The following is a 14,103-nucleotide window of genomic DNA, read 5'->3' as shown; positions in this document are numbered from 1 at the left end:
ATAGGTACACCATAACTCAGGATACATTTTCCCCTACGGAGTACACACTTGAACTCAATGCAAGACATTTTGCTTGCAGCGGGCGCTAAGGGTGATCATCCCCACATCCTTGACACACTCGTGCTTGCAAGTGGCTGGGTACTCCTGTAGACTGTTGCCCTTTCAACCGGGTCCCACTAGGACTAAGCTCCTTCATAGGAGATTGTATTCACCAGGTTTCACAAGTTCACCTCTGGGACACCATCAACTCACCCTTTCGTGTCTTGGCGACTGATCTATGTCTTAGCCTCGTTGCTAATTATGGAGTTCACGCATTCTTTATTGTGGGTGACAGAGAATCGTCGATCTTTCTACTCGAAGCGTTGGTTCTTTGTCTGAGTTCTTGTGCTCGGCCGTGGAAAGCAGACCAATAGCAGGAGTGGTGAGTATCGAGTGTTGTCCACTTTATGGCGAATGGTGAAGCTATTGGAACTGTGTACTTTACGCCCCTGTCCCAGGAGGAATCAGCACTAACCTTGTTGTAGGAACAGACTGCATTATTTCCATACGAGTACCTATCCTTGAATGAGTGCTGGGTCTGAGAAAGCTAGAATAGTGAATTTGTGCATGGTCTATAACTCTAATTGAAGTCATTGGCACTTGCAACCTGAAGCCACAAACCCCTTCCAGGAAAGTCAGGACTCTCATTAACCACTTTAGCTCATGGGACCTTTCGTGACCAAGGTTACATCACCACTCTCCAGTTAGATGGGCTCGTTCTCCCTTTCACTTTGACCTTTATTGCCAACACTCTATTCACCCACCCCTCTGGGACCTTGACGCCCGGCAAAGCCACCCGTCTTCCCCTCTTTCGTGGCTATCCTATGGAGCAAGCCAGGGATAGAAAGGCTCACAAGCACCAAGTCAAGCGATCAAAGGGAACACCCTTCTTTCTCTGAGATAGCCAATTGGCAAGCCTTGCCCCTCATACTTCCTATCTTATCCCTTATCAAGGGAATCTGAAGTCGCATCATCCCCCCGCGACTAAGTACAGCTCCCACTGTGGATTAGAAAGACGAACTATTGATTTTATTGTGAGCTCCTTTGTGTGGCGCAAAACTACTTAGTGGTTTGATGAAAATTACTTTTTAGCCTTTGATTTTTTTAATTGGCTTGTGTCTTGGCTCTCGAATGCGTATCATTTGCTCGCAATTGGAATTGGCGGCATCTGCGGTTAAGCATGCAGCGAAGATCAGCATGACTCACGAAGACTCATAGCGAGTAAGAAAATGAAATGCAACATTACGATCTTCTCAAATTAAAGAAACCATCCAATCGATACCTTGTCATTCAAATTGCGAAAGGAAGTCTAGCTAGTCGAAATTTAGCTATCCTGGACATTGACAATGGCTGAGAGCTCAAACCACGCCATCATTTTTGGTGCATCGAGTTTGGTGGGATGGGCTCTAATAGACCACCTCCTGGGTCCTGACCCTGGTTCTCAATCTTTCTCCAAAATAACGGCTATAACAAACCGTCCTCTCAATTTAGCTCAGTCTTGTTGGCCTACACCGACTGATAACCGAGAATTACAACTTGTCTCCGGCATTGATCTTCGACAAAGCGATGGACCTACTCTAGCGGCCTCATTGGCGCAAAAAATCAAGAACATCAGCACTGTTACTCATGTCTATTATCTTGGTATGCTGGGGATCTATGAGAATCAATTGAAATATTTATGGAGTTAATCTTTGGAAGTATTCACCGCAATCGACGACGAAATCGAAGAAGTCGCAACAAATCGGCGCATGTTTCAGAATGTCATCGATGCCCACAACTTGATTAGTCCCAATTTGCAATTTGTCGCATTTACTGGTGGAACGAGAGTCAGTGTCAAGCAGAAGTGAATACTCTACTTGTACTGATTATATACAGGGCTATGGAATTTACGCTCCGGGTGGAACATTCACGCCTCCCTTGACGGAGGATATGGTACACAATCTCCCGAGTGACTACGCGCAGACAGTCGTCTACCCAGCTTATCGTGAGCTTCTTCATGAAGCAAGTAAGGGGAAGAACTGGACATGGTGTGAAGTCTGTCCGGACGCTATTGTGAGTCTGTCATTCTGTCAGAAATCAGAACATGGCTTATAATTTCCAGATCGGCTTTACACCGAATGGTTCCCAGTTCAGTTTAGCATTGCATTGGGCACAGTATCTTTCTCTATATGCTGAAAACCATGGGGTTCATCGGGATGAGTCAGTCAAGCGAGATGGTACAGTCGAAGTGCCCTTTCCTGGTAACGTGACTGGCGCCAACTCGTTGTTCTCACCTGTTGCTAGCAAGACTATTGCCCGCTTCATGATATATGCTTCTTTTCATCCAGAAACGTGTGGGAATGATCGGCTGTTTAATATTGCTGATAGCGACACGCCATGTAAGTATGGTGAGATCTGGCCTCGACTCGCAGAGTGGTTTGGGCTTGTCGGCGTTGCACCTACGGGCAGCGAAGAAGATCTGAAGGGAGATCTAAAAGTTGGTGAGCTTCCCCAGGGCCACTCTGCTTTGACACCTGGAGATTATGTCAAAAAGTATAGTGATACATTCGCTGGAAGGGGATGTTTGAATGCTGTCAGCGGTGGAGTTGGGGTTGGTAGTCGGCAACTGGACAGCGTGGGATACTGGTTAACCTTCGACCGACACATGAGCTTGATGAAGTTGAAGGAAACAGGATTCAAAGTGGATGGAGATCCAGTTCAGGCTTGGTTGGACGCCTTTGAGATGTTCAGAACCGCTGGTTTGATACTGTGAATGATGGTCTGCGATACATCAATAACCCTGGAGGAATACATGCAAATTCCGTGCTGAATGGCATATGACCACACTTTCAGAACATATTAAGACAGTCAGTATTATCATAAATTAACATTTGAAGATAGATTGGACATGCAATGCCAGTGGTTGTATTTTCTGGAACTGAAAGCTTTTCTATGAACTGTCTCATAATGCATATGTGCCGCTTAAAAAGACACCTTGGAATGATCAGGGTATGTGTAATATAATGAATATTCGATCATCAGCCTTGCATTCGCTTCATGCGTTCTTCGGCTGCTCTCGCCCGCCGCTCTCGTTCTAATCGCATCCGCATCTCGGGGGTCATCCCCCGAGTTTCCTCGTTCTCTCTTCTCGGCGACGGTCTTTTCCACCGCCCCCAAGGTACGACCCCCAGGTCGCTGCGCCTGCTGCGCTTTCAGTGCCTCTCTTTCAGCATCTTCCTTCTGCAATCGCTCCAATCCAGCCTTGCGGCGATTGGTCTCCTCTTCCTCAGCTGCCTTTTTCTCCCGCTCGGCTCGACTTTCAACATCCGCCTTTGAAACAGCAGAGGGAACTTTGGCAGCGGTCCAATCCCACTTCGACTCGCCCAATTCATGGCGGGCGATGCGGAAAGCATCACGGGTAGCTCTGTCTCCCGCAAGTTCAAAGGGTGTCCTACCCTCGCCATTCACTATAGTAGGGTCTGCCTGGGCTCGGACAAGAAGTGCAGTCACGACAGCTGGAGCATCAAGATTGGATGCCAGATGGATAGGTGTGGGACATCGGAAGTTCTGAGGTGAATCTGCCGGTTGGAAGGTAAATGAGGCGGGGATAGAGTTGTTTGTAAGATATGACATGAGTGCAGGAACTTTGGAGCGTCGGATAAGAGCCTGAATCTGAGAGGTGTGTAGCAGTGCAGCTTCCTCTTCCTTTGACAGCTTCGGCTTTTGCTGTTGTGGTCGGGGTGTTGATGGTTTAGAATCTTGTTTTTGCTTCGCTGCCTCCGCCTCCGCCGCCGCTGCCAATGCAGCTTCATCAATCTCGCTGACCTTGACGCGAGTCAGCTCCTTAAAGCTCCGCATGAGCTCTCCTTGGGTTGCGCGGCGAGTATTGAAGGGAAATCCTCTGATCCGAGGGTCATTCTGCTTCAAAACCTGGCCGTCATGCCTATCGAATAGAATCTTCCGGTTTGTCTTTCCGGTTGCGCGGATAAAAAGCAGCTCAGCACTGTCAATCATCTGTCGCCAGTCGGCCAGTAACTCCCTGATATCCTTCTCTAATGCCGCCTCATTGTAGCGTCGCAAACTAGATCCAGCCGAGTGTGCTGCACCACGTGAAGCATCGCTTGCGGATTGCGAACCACCCTGCTTTCTTCGAGTAGTATAGCGATGGAAGGTCTTATGTGCGATGACTCTGGCTTGTCGGTCCTCAATACCTCCTTGCTTGCGATGTATCTCCGGTGCCAAAGATACCAGCATGGCTGCAAAATGACCACCTCCAATCATACACATAAATATGTGGGGGCTTGATGTGGTGGGTTCCTGGACCTGGTTTTTGTTGGTGCGCGCTTTGACAGGCGCGAGCTGCTTCTTTCGTATTGTGTCCACCAAGTGGTCTGGCTCGTCTTGTTCGGCGGCGGAGAAGAGAGCGCGATAGACACCCAGAGACTTGTTTGATGGCAGACTCGAACTTGATAACCAAAATAGAGGATTCTTTGCTTGTCCCTTTTTCGCGACCGGCTCATCCTCCTCGTTTGGCTCAGAAAGCTTTGCCTGTTTCTTGAGCAGAGCTGTGAGAGTTGTGTCCGCACCAGCATCGGCATCATCCTCTTCTGTTTCTGAAGACTCTGATCCCGAAATCGACTCATCTAGCTCTCCAACAGCCTTTGTAAACTGGATCTCGTCGAGAGGCGCATTTCCGCGCAGTTGTGCTTTGATGTTGTATCGATGATGGTCCGATCGAACATGGCTACGCTGTTCCTGCACATTGTGATATGAAACTTTGCAAAGAGCGCATGTTGTTGAGGTCGCAATCGCAGATTCTTGGGCTGCTCCTTCAGAATCCTTGAGTGTAGTCTCGGAGGTAGGTTCGATGAGGGGTTCGTTTCCAGATTTTGCCATTAAAGTTGCGAGAAGCTCTGATGGAAGATCATAGACTGTCCAAAGTTCAGTAAAAGAGTTATCATCAAATCAGGGCTCAAGCCCAAGTTACTTACCATAAAGAGGTCTTTTCAAAAGCTCCTCAATACGTGTTGAGTCGACCATGATGATCTAGTGAAACCACAAAGTGCTTCTGGATTGATGGAATAGCTACTTCTCTTTGTCGCGGGCACTTTTGACCGCCTTGGGTATATGCGCTGACCGCCTTTGACTATAAGGTCCTGAAGAATTATATGGTATGATAAAAAAGAGATTTGGTGAATTAATGAGGTCGTTGAGTCGCAATTGTGAGATATATGCTCCTTTTACTGTCTGTGGGATTACAACTTGGGTATATAAAGGCTGTGTCATTGTGGCTGTACCAGCCTAGCTTTACAGACTATGACAAACTGGTTGCCCGCTCTGAGTCACGGTGGGGTGAAACACGATTAGAACTGAACTTCAAGGCTTGGAAGATTACTCATTGTTATTTTGAGAATGTTAAGATGACTTTTTTTTATGAAATTTACTACAGAGATATACCCAACAGTACCTAGTAATAGTATCAATATAATTTGTATAATTTTGGCCGAGTCAATATACGTGTTACGTCATCGGCTAATCTGCCTGAATTGGAATGCTTAGTTACGCCGCCATTCTCCATCCATCATTCTCAACTATTTCAACTTCAGGTAGAAACACACTTCGAAATAAAACAACCTTGGAATAATATTTAATGAAATTCATATTGGGCTTTATATCCGATACTGCAAGGGATGTGGAATACGCTTCTATTAGCACCTGCAAGGTCTACCCAGGGCCTACAATTTGAAACAGAACGTTTCCCAGATCAGATATATGTAGCTGGACTAAATCCTGGTTGTGTCTCCCAAGTATAACACCAACTCAGATTGATATGCAGGGACCCGATACCTAGAAATCTCTACTGGTTGTCTGGATCTGAATATTTATTGCAGAAATGCAAGTTTATAAGTCCGAGTCGGTATCAAAAATTGAATTATCATCCAATCACCAATAAAAGACTCGAGGCATCGCTTGCAGGGATATCTTATATTATATGCATTCGGCTTATCAATACACGTGACCTAGAACGTGAGGGGAAAGTTGTGCAACAAATTCTACAGATCCCACAGTATAGTAGTAGGCCATTATTCCAACATTTTGAAAGGTTAGAGATCATACTATGTATCACTAATGCTAATACTCCGTACATTCGAGAATTCAATCGAATCCACTACGGAGTACAGACGTTACTGGTGTTAGTGGGGGCAATATCTCCACTTTTCCACTTCCGACTGGGGCTCTTTGCGGTAAGCAAGACCGACCGGCTATTACGGCGTCAGAAGCTCGGCCTTTTACTAAGCAGCCCGCAAGCTCTCGAATCTCCGACACCGCCATCACTTTCTCCCCTTTGCGCAAACCCGAATGGAATATTGGGGCGTTGTCGCTTGACATCAACATGTTGGACGGTACTTCCCAGGTGTTTATGGGAGACTCCCAGTCGGGAATCTCACAATCGCACCTCGTATCGGCCTTTGATCGCCAACAGCATTCTTTCTGCGGCGATCCGGAGGGATGGGGCCCGTTAAGCTCAACGGGATTCCATCTCACCCCATGCTTTCTAGACGCCTTGGTGGCTGGCGTCGCCGTCTGGGGAACCCTCGGCGGTGCTGGTGCTCTGTGGCTGCTACTGAAGAAGCGTATTCCGCAGCCAGTCTCGAAGAATTGGCATTTCTACATCAAGCTGGTTCGTGGACGGCCTTATCTCCCTTGTACCTTCAAATGTATATCAAGGCAAAACTGACATATTCTTGACTTATAGGTGGTCCTTGCCTCCCTGATACTGGTGACTGCTCTCCAAGCAGCCATCCAAGCCGAAACAAAACCAAAGAACTTCTGGGCTGACTTCCGTTTCTGGTCCTCACTTTTGAGCCTTGCTTCCCTCGGCGTGATTTACGCCGTGCAATATTTCGAACATTGGCGAAGTCGCCAACCGAATGGCGTTGTATTATTCTACTGGCTTTTCTTCATTATCGTGCATGGCATCAAGCTGCAATCCCTTGTCTCACGGAAGGAGTACTTGACTAGTCTCCCATACTTCGTTTGTATTAACGTCACTCTCGGACTGGCTCTGGTCGAATTTGTACTGGAATACCTGGTCCCTAAGAAGCAGAGTGATTATGATGCGCTGGGTGACGAGGACGAATGCCCTTATAACTATGCAGATATCTTCTCAATCCTTACCTTCGGATGGATGACCCCATTGATGAAGTTTGGATACAACAACTATTTAACTCAAGATGATTTGTGGAATCTTCGACGCCGCGATACCACTCGTGCTACTCTTGACGATCTGAGTGCCGCCTGGGATGTGGAGCTTGAGAAGAAGAAGCCTTCTCTGTGGATTGCCCTCTTCAAGGCATTCGGCGGTCCTTATATGCGTGGCGCAGTCATCAAGACGGGCAGTGATATGCTCGCCTTTGTACAGCCACAGCTGCTGCGTTACCTGATCGCTTTCATTGACTCATATAGAGGTCCTGAACCTGAGCCAGTCATTCGTGGTATCGCCATTGCGTTGGCGATGTTCTTTGTCTCGGTATGCCAGACAAGCTTACTGCACCAGTACTTCCAGCGAGCCTTTGATAGTGGCATGCGTGTTAAGTCATCCCTGACTGCTCTCATCTACGGCAAGGCTCTGCGACTGTCCAGCGAGGGCCGCGCCTCCAAGACTACTGGTGATATTGTCAATCACATGGCTGTTGATCAACAGCGTCTTTCGGACTTGACTCAGTTTGGTACTCAATTAATATCTGCTCCTTTCCAAATCACTCTGTGCATGGTCTCGCTCTACCAGCTTGTTGGACCTAGCATGTTTGCTGGTATTGGTGTCATGATTCTTATGATCCCGCTCAATGGAGTTATTGCGCGAATGATGAAGAAATTGCAGATCGTTCAGATGAAGAATAAGGACTCGAGAACTCGCCTGATGACTGAGATTCTCAACAACATTAAGAGTATCAAGTTGTATGCCTGGAATACGGCTTTCATGAACAAACTCAGTCACATCCGAAATGACCTGGAACTCAACACTCTTCGTAAGATTGGTGCTACTCAATCCGTGGCCAACTTTACATGGCAATCGACTCCTTTCCTTGTGTCATGCTCCACATTTACTGTGTTTGTGCTGACCAGCAACCGGCCTTTGACCACCGAGATCGTTTTCCCTGCCTTGACCCTCTTCAATCTGCTTACCTTCCCGCTCTCCATTTTGCCTATGGTCATTACCTCGATCATCGAATCTGCCGTTGCTGTAAACCGATTGACAGAGTATTTCACTGCCGAGGAGCTCCAAACTGAGGCTGTTATCGTGCAAGACACCGTGGAACACGTCGGCGATGAAGCGGTTCGAGTTCGCGACGCTTCTTTCACCTGGAACCGACACTCTGGCATTAATGTCCTGGAAAATGTCGACTTGAGTGCGCGCAAGGGTGAACTGAGCTGCATTGTTGGTCGTGTAGGTGCCGGAAAATCCTCTCTGCTCCAATCCATCCTAGGAGAGCTGTGGAAGTGCAATGGTGAGGTGGTTGTACGAGGTCGTGTCGCCTATGTTGCACAGGCCCCCTGGGTCATGAATGCAAGTGTTCGCGAGAACATTGTTTTTGGACACCGATGGGATCCTGATTTCTACGATCTCACTGTGGAGGCTTGTGCTCTACTTGATGATTTCAAGAACTTGCCCGATGGAGATCAGACTGAAGTTGGAGAACGTGGAATTTCCCTCTCAGGTGGACAGAAGGCTCGTGTCACTCTCGCTCGTGCTGTGTATGCCCGCGCAGATATCTATCTTCTGGACGATGTTCTCTCAGCAGTTGACCAGCACGTTGGCCGCCACATCATCAACAAGGTTCTTGGTGCTTCTGGACTTCTGAGCACCAAGACCAGAATCCTTGCCACTAACGCTATCACTGTGCTCAAGGAGGCCGATTACATCGGCCTGCTTCGTGACAAGACCATCATTGAGTCAGGCACATACCAGCAGCTCATGGCAATGAAGGGTGAAATCTCAAGTCTGGTCACTAACAACTTGGCGGAGTCGGACGAAGAGCGCTCTCCCATCGCGTCTGACGACGAATTGGCAAGCCGCCCGAGCTCCGAGAACACCGCTGTCCTTGACGATGAAGAAGAGGATGATGACTCGGACAGCGAGGGAAATGGAACAACCCGGCTCTCTTGTCCCCATCAAGCGGACTAGCGGTCCGGGCCGAAAGACTAGCTATGCTACTCTGCGCCGAGCTAGTACTGCGACATGGCAAGGACCCAGACGCAAACTGGCCGACGAGGAAAATGTTCTCAAGAGCAAGCAATCACAAGAAGTCGCCCAACAGGGTAAAGTCAAGTGGGGTGTCTATGGCGAGTATGCCAAGAACAGCAACATTGTGGCCGTCACTTTCTACCTGCTCGCTCTCTTGTCTGCTCAAACTGCTCAAGTACTTGGCAACTTCTGGCTGAAAAGCTGGACTGAAGTCAACGAGAAACATGGCGGCAACCAGAAGGTGGGCCTTTTTATCGGAGTTTACCTCGCATTCGGCTTAGGATCATCGCTTTTGGTCATTGTCCAGAACTTGATCCTGTGGATCTTCTGCTCCATCGAGGCCTCTCGCAAGCTGCACGAGCGCATGGCCTTTGCCATCTTCCGCTCGCCTATGAGCTTCTTCGAGACTACTCCATCTGGTCGTATCCTCAACAGATTCTCTAGTGACATTTACCGTGTCGATGAGGTTCTTGCCCGTACCTTCAATATGCTCTTCGCCAACTCAGCCCGTGCAGTTTTCACCATGATCGTCATCGCAAGCTCAACCCCTGCTTTCTTGTTACTGGTCCTTCCTCTCAGCTATGTTTACCTCAGCTACCAGAAGTACTACTTGAGGACCTCTCGTGAATTGAAGCGTCTGGACAGTGTCACTCGCAGCCCGATTTTCGCTCACTTCCAAGAATCCCTGGGTGGTATCACAACCATTCGCGCGTACCGACAGGAGAACCGATTTGCTCTGGAGAACGAATGGCGAATGGACGCCAACCTGCGGGCTTACTTCCCGTCTATCAGTGCTAACCGCTGGCTCGCAGTTCGTCTGGAGTTCATTGGGTCGATCATCATTCTGTCCTCCGCCGGATTGGCTATCGTATCAGTTTCCACCGGCAGTGGTCTTTCAGCGGGTATGGTCGGTTTGGCCATGTCTTATGCTCTTCAGATCACCCAGTCCCTGAACTGGATCGTGCGACAGACCGTAGAGGTTGAGACCAACATCGTCTCTGTTGAGCGTGTCCTGGAGTACGCAAACCTGCCTAGCGAAGCGCCTGATGTGATGTTCAAGAGTCGACCTTCCATCGGCTGGCCTGCCCAAGGTGCTGTCTCCTTCAAGGATTACAGCACCCGCTATCGCCCTGGTCTTGACTTGGTGCTCAAGAACATCAACCTTGATATCAAGCCTCATGAGAAGATTGGTGTCGTCGGTCGCACCGGCGCTGGAAAGAGTTCATTGACATTGGCTCTGTTCCGAATCATCGAGCCGACCAATGGTGACATCAGGTAAGAAGTATTTATGAGTTATTAAGTAGTTGATATATTGACGTTGCTATAGTATTGATGGCTTGGATGTGTCCAAAATTGGATTGTCTGACCTTCGTGGTCGTCTTGCTATTATTCCTCAGGACCCTGCTATGTTTGAGGGTACCCTACGTGATAACTTGGACCCTCGACATGTTCATGACGACACTGCACTCTGGAGTGCTATCGGTAAGATCAATTACTGTTATCAACAATTGGAATATGAAGCTAATTACTGTATTCTATAGAACATGCTAGGTTGAAGGAACAGGTTTCCCAAATGGAAGGCCAGCTGGATGCGCAAATCCAGGAAGGAGGTAAGTAAAATTCAGTACACCAGGCATCTTCCCATTCAGTATTCTAACCTGAGGCATCTTAGGATCCAACTTGAGTCAAGGTCAGCGCCAGCTGGTCTCGCTCGCTCGGGCTCTCTTGACACCCAGCAACATCCTTGTTCTGGACGAGGCAACCGTGAGTTCCCATCCTGTCTGCTTCGATCTCAGAAGTTACATTTGCTAATATTTCTTGAAAATAGGCCGCAGTTGATGTGGAGACCGACGCTTTGTTGCAGCGAACCCTGCGCAGCAGCATCTTCTCGGATCGCACAATCATTACCATTGCGCACCGTATCAACACGATCATCGACTCTGATCGTATCGTGGTTCTTGATAGGGGTACTGTGGCGGAATTCGACACACCAGCGGAGCTGATCAAGAGTGGCGGCAAATTCTACGAACTTGCCAAGGAGGCTGGCTTGCTTGAAGGCGACAGTCTCGCCAGCTCTTCGCAAATAGCGTAAAAGCCAAACCGGTCGTAATTAGCGAGGAGTTCCCGTGTCACGCGGCTCAATGCTCGGCCAGCCCTTTTGCACTTTGAGGGCATTCAGCCTCCAGGATTCTGAGTGGTCCGGGGAATCCGGGCGTTCTCTGAAATCAGCGGGCCGATCTCTTGGAAAGTTTCAAAATGTTGATTGTACTTCGTACAATTCCCACTTTTTCTTTTTTTTTTTACTGCATGAATCATGCCTCCATTATTCTGGCCGTTCAAATGTGCAGGTGCTCCGCCATTCGTGGCGCGGGTGTCTGTGCAGAGGCGTATTCCTGTGGGATGAAAAACTTTTTTTTTCCCTGATTGCGAACGCCAGGATACCCCTGGCAGAAGAGCAAAGCAGCATTGTGAAGAAAGGAAAAAAAGTTTTATTCCTTGTTTTGATCTCATTCTTTTCTTTTGGCTCGATATGCAAAACAAACCTCCAGTTATTCTTGCACCTTGATTGCATTGTGTTATGCAATGCGATCGAGGATTACTGATTGGCCTGACCCTGGATATTGAAAAGTGCTTCTGGTGCTGCTATTTTCCTCATTTTATGCCTAAATTTCTTTAAATTTCTTTTTGTTCTCTTGTTTCTCTCAGATTGCATGTACACACTATGGCTTGTTGATAAAGATTAAACTTGAACAATAACATGAGCACATACACTCGTTCCAAGGTTATCAATATTGTAAACCACATTGAATCATTGAAATGCAAAGAAATGGCCGATGACAGGATCTAGACCCCAAGCCTTGGAGGGCAGTGCACTGCATATCTTAATGACACAACCTCTGTTCCATCGGGCTTTTCATAATCCAAACCAGTTTCGCCATGATTATTTGCAGTAGCGTAGTGCAACAAACGTGGCGGTGACATATTCATATAAGCAAAATTTCCCTCTCTACCTCTAGACTGGCTGTAGTTCATTGAATGATATAGTAGCGGTGAGACTGCCACCTGGCGTGCGCGGTACATAAGATTCGCATATAATCAAAGCAAGCGAATCCTTCACAGTAATATTTTCCCCTCAATTTATCCTCTCGAATCTCGCTTACTCCGTAATCCGTAACTATTTACGGACTTGGAGTAGATAATGATTTCGGATCACATGGTATAATGCAAATCAGAGTCGATCGACTCCATTACGGATTACCCGCCACAACGTCCCACTTTCTAGCCTTCTCGTTCGACGGTCACATTCAGTGCGAATATCAGGAACCACATTGCTCCACAATTCTCGTAGCTACTCAGGGCCCAGACTGATTTTCGTATAAACCACTTCAAGTTACTCCGAGAGTTCTCCTGAATCCGGGATTAGATTCTCCGTAGAATCATTTGAAAAAGATTAACGCTAACATTGAATAGTGGGTATGCATTAGTTCTCATACACCCTCAATAGTGGCAACGTATACGAGTGAACCCCTTACTGTGCGGCGTCAACGGGATTACCGTAGAATCCTTCCACGGTCCCGAAGTCCTATGTCCGGAGTACATGGTACATGCATAATGAATGAATGCATGGACCAGGAGTGAGAGTCATTACTAGTATGGAGATGGAGTTACTAGATTCATCTTTATCAGGAGCTATCAGGATGACTATGACTATTGGATTAACTTTTCATTGCCAATGTTCAGCTTGACGCAGATAAATTCATCGATAACCCGGGATGTGCACGTACATGTAGCTGTGTGGATGTGTATGCACGTCTTTTTGTCGTGTGTCCACAGCCCTGAATGTGTCGGTGTTTCACTTGTGGCTAGAACTTGGATTTGCAATTTCGAGTAACCAGGAATTTACTACACACGACGTAAATGCTACCTGGACTCGAGTCTGGAAGGTTATGGAAGACCAGTACTCTGTATGTAGTAAGTGGAGGGGCAATGACAAAGACAATACAGTCAATATATCAGATCTCGCGTGGCACAGAATTATTGCATGTCATTTACCCCTCAAATCTTGAGAGAGAGAGATAGTAATGACTGAGTTTCGTGTTTTCGGAGCTCTGATTTTACCCCATCTGTGCTTTTCGCTTGACGCCTTCATTGGCGGCTGATTTTTATCATTGATCTCGCACTCGTTTCAGTTCTCAGTGAATCAAGGTAAGGGGTCTTGACTCTTGAAAAGGTCAGTGCACTTAATTTTGTCCTCTTTTGTTCTGAGTTTGAGGCTTTTGCCCCTCTCAAGCCTTTCTCGGTGATGTACAGTAGGGTGCCGGAGTTAGCGTCTCGGGGAATCGAAGATTCAATTCCAGTAATCTTGTTCAATGGGCCACGGAGTACCGATCATCCAATCATGGAATCAGAAATTTAGATCTTGCTTAAGATCAAAATGGGTACAAAAGTTAACTGAATTCTTTGAACTCATAATCTGATGGCAGATCAATCTTGCATCGGGTCTGTGACAGACGTACTCCGTATGCAAAGAGGGGGAGAAATCGTCATTTGACTTGATTCTCCGATCTCCCTATAGGTTCTTATGCATGAACTTTGGTTTTCGAAGTGTGCCCATGACCGGCTTCAAAGATTGCCCCTGGTTACTTGATTGAGATTAATTTCTGGATGAATTTGAATGGTTCTCGCGGATAACTTTCTGCGAACACCAAAAAGTGGCGTGTTTCAAGGCTGTATGATGTCGATACAGAATGACTCTTTCTATGCTTCAATGCAAGTAAAGTCATATCATGTATGTACTGCGGAATACTCTGTCCGACGTACTCCGTACATACATGTAG

At 47.4% G+C, this 14,103-nt stretch overlaps 3 protein-coding genes across 3 annotated transcripts; 2 read left to right on the top strand and 1 right to left on the bottom strand.

Moving 5' to 3' along the window:
* Positions 1 to 1,385: 1,385 nt before the first annotated feature.
* N7483_000818 (SDR family oxidoreductase) lies at positions 1,386 to 2,791 on the top strand (the record flags this gene model as incomplete). Its single annotated transcript, XM_057084256.1, has 4 exons — positions 1,386 to 1,680; positions 1,738 to 1,865; positions 1,915 to 2,091; positions 2,141 to 2,791. The coding sequence occupies 4 exons, from the start codon at positions 1,386 to 1,388 to the stop codon at positions 2,789 to 2,791; spliced, it is 1,251 nt and encodes a 416-aa protein (XP_056950405.1).
* A 209-nt stretch (positions 2,792 to 3,000) lies between these two features.
* On the bottom strand, positions 3,001 to 5,058 carry N7483_000817 (putative C2H2 finger and ankyrin domain protein; the record flags this gene model as incomplete). Its single annotated transcript, XM_057084255.1, has 2 exons — positions 3,001 to 4,949; positions 5,010 to 5,058. 2 exons carry the CDS (start codon positions 5,056 to 5,058, stop codon positions 3,001 to 3,003), a joined length of 1,998 nt encoding a protein of 665 aa, XP_056950404.1.
* Positions 5,059 to 6,412: 1,354 nt separating this feature from the next.
* Positions 6,413 to 11,357, top strand: N7483_000816 (ATP-binding cassette glutathione S-conjugate transporter YCF1; the record flags this gene model as incomplete). Its single annotated transcript, XM_057084254.1, is given in 7 exon segments — positions 6,413 to 6,700; positions 6,776 to 9,118; positions 9,135 to 10,540; positions 10,593 to 10,747; positions 10,807 to 10,875; positions 10,938 to 11,029; positions 11,094 to 11,357. The coding sequence occupies 7 exon segments, from the start codon at positions 6,413 to 6,415 to the stop codon at positions 11,355 to 11,357; spliced, it is 4,617 nt and encodes a 1,538-aa protein (XP_056950403.1).
* Between the last annotated feature and the right edge of the window lie 2,746 nt (positions 11,358 to 14,103).

The sequence above is a fragment of the Penicillium malachiteum genome (assembly GCF_028827825.1).
Source record: "Penicillium malachiteum strain IBT 17515 chromosome Unknown utg000001l:1.0-8184562.0:1.0-8186909.0, whole genome shotgun sequence".
In the NCBI taxonomy this organism is placed as follows: domain Eukaryota; kingdom Fungi; phylum Ascomycota; class Eurotiomycetes; order Eurotiales; family Aspergillaceae; genus Penicillium; species Penicillium malachiteum.
The sequence above is the reverse complement of the archived record's forward strand: the minus strand, read 5'-3'. Positions and strand labels throughout refer to the sequence as shown.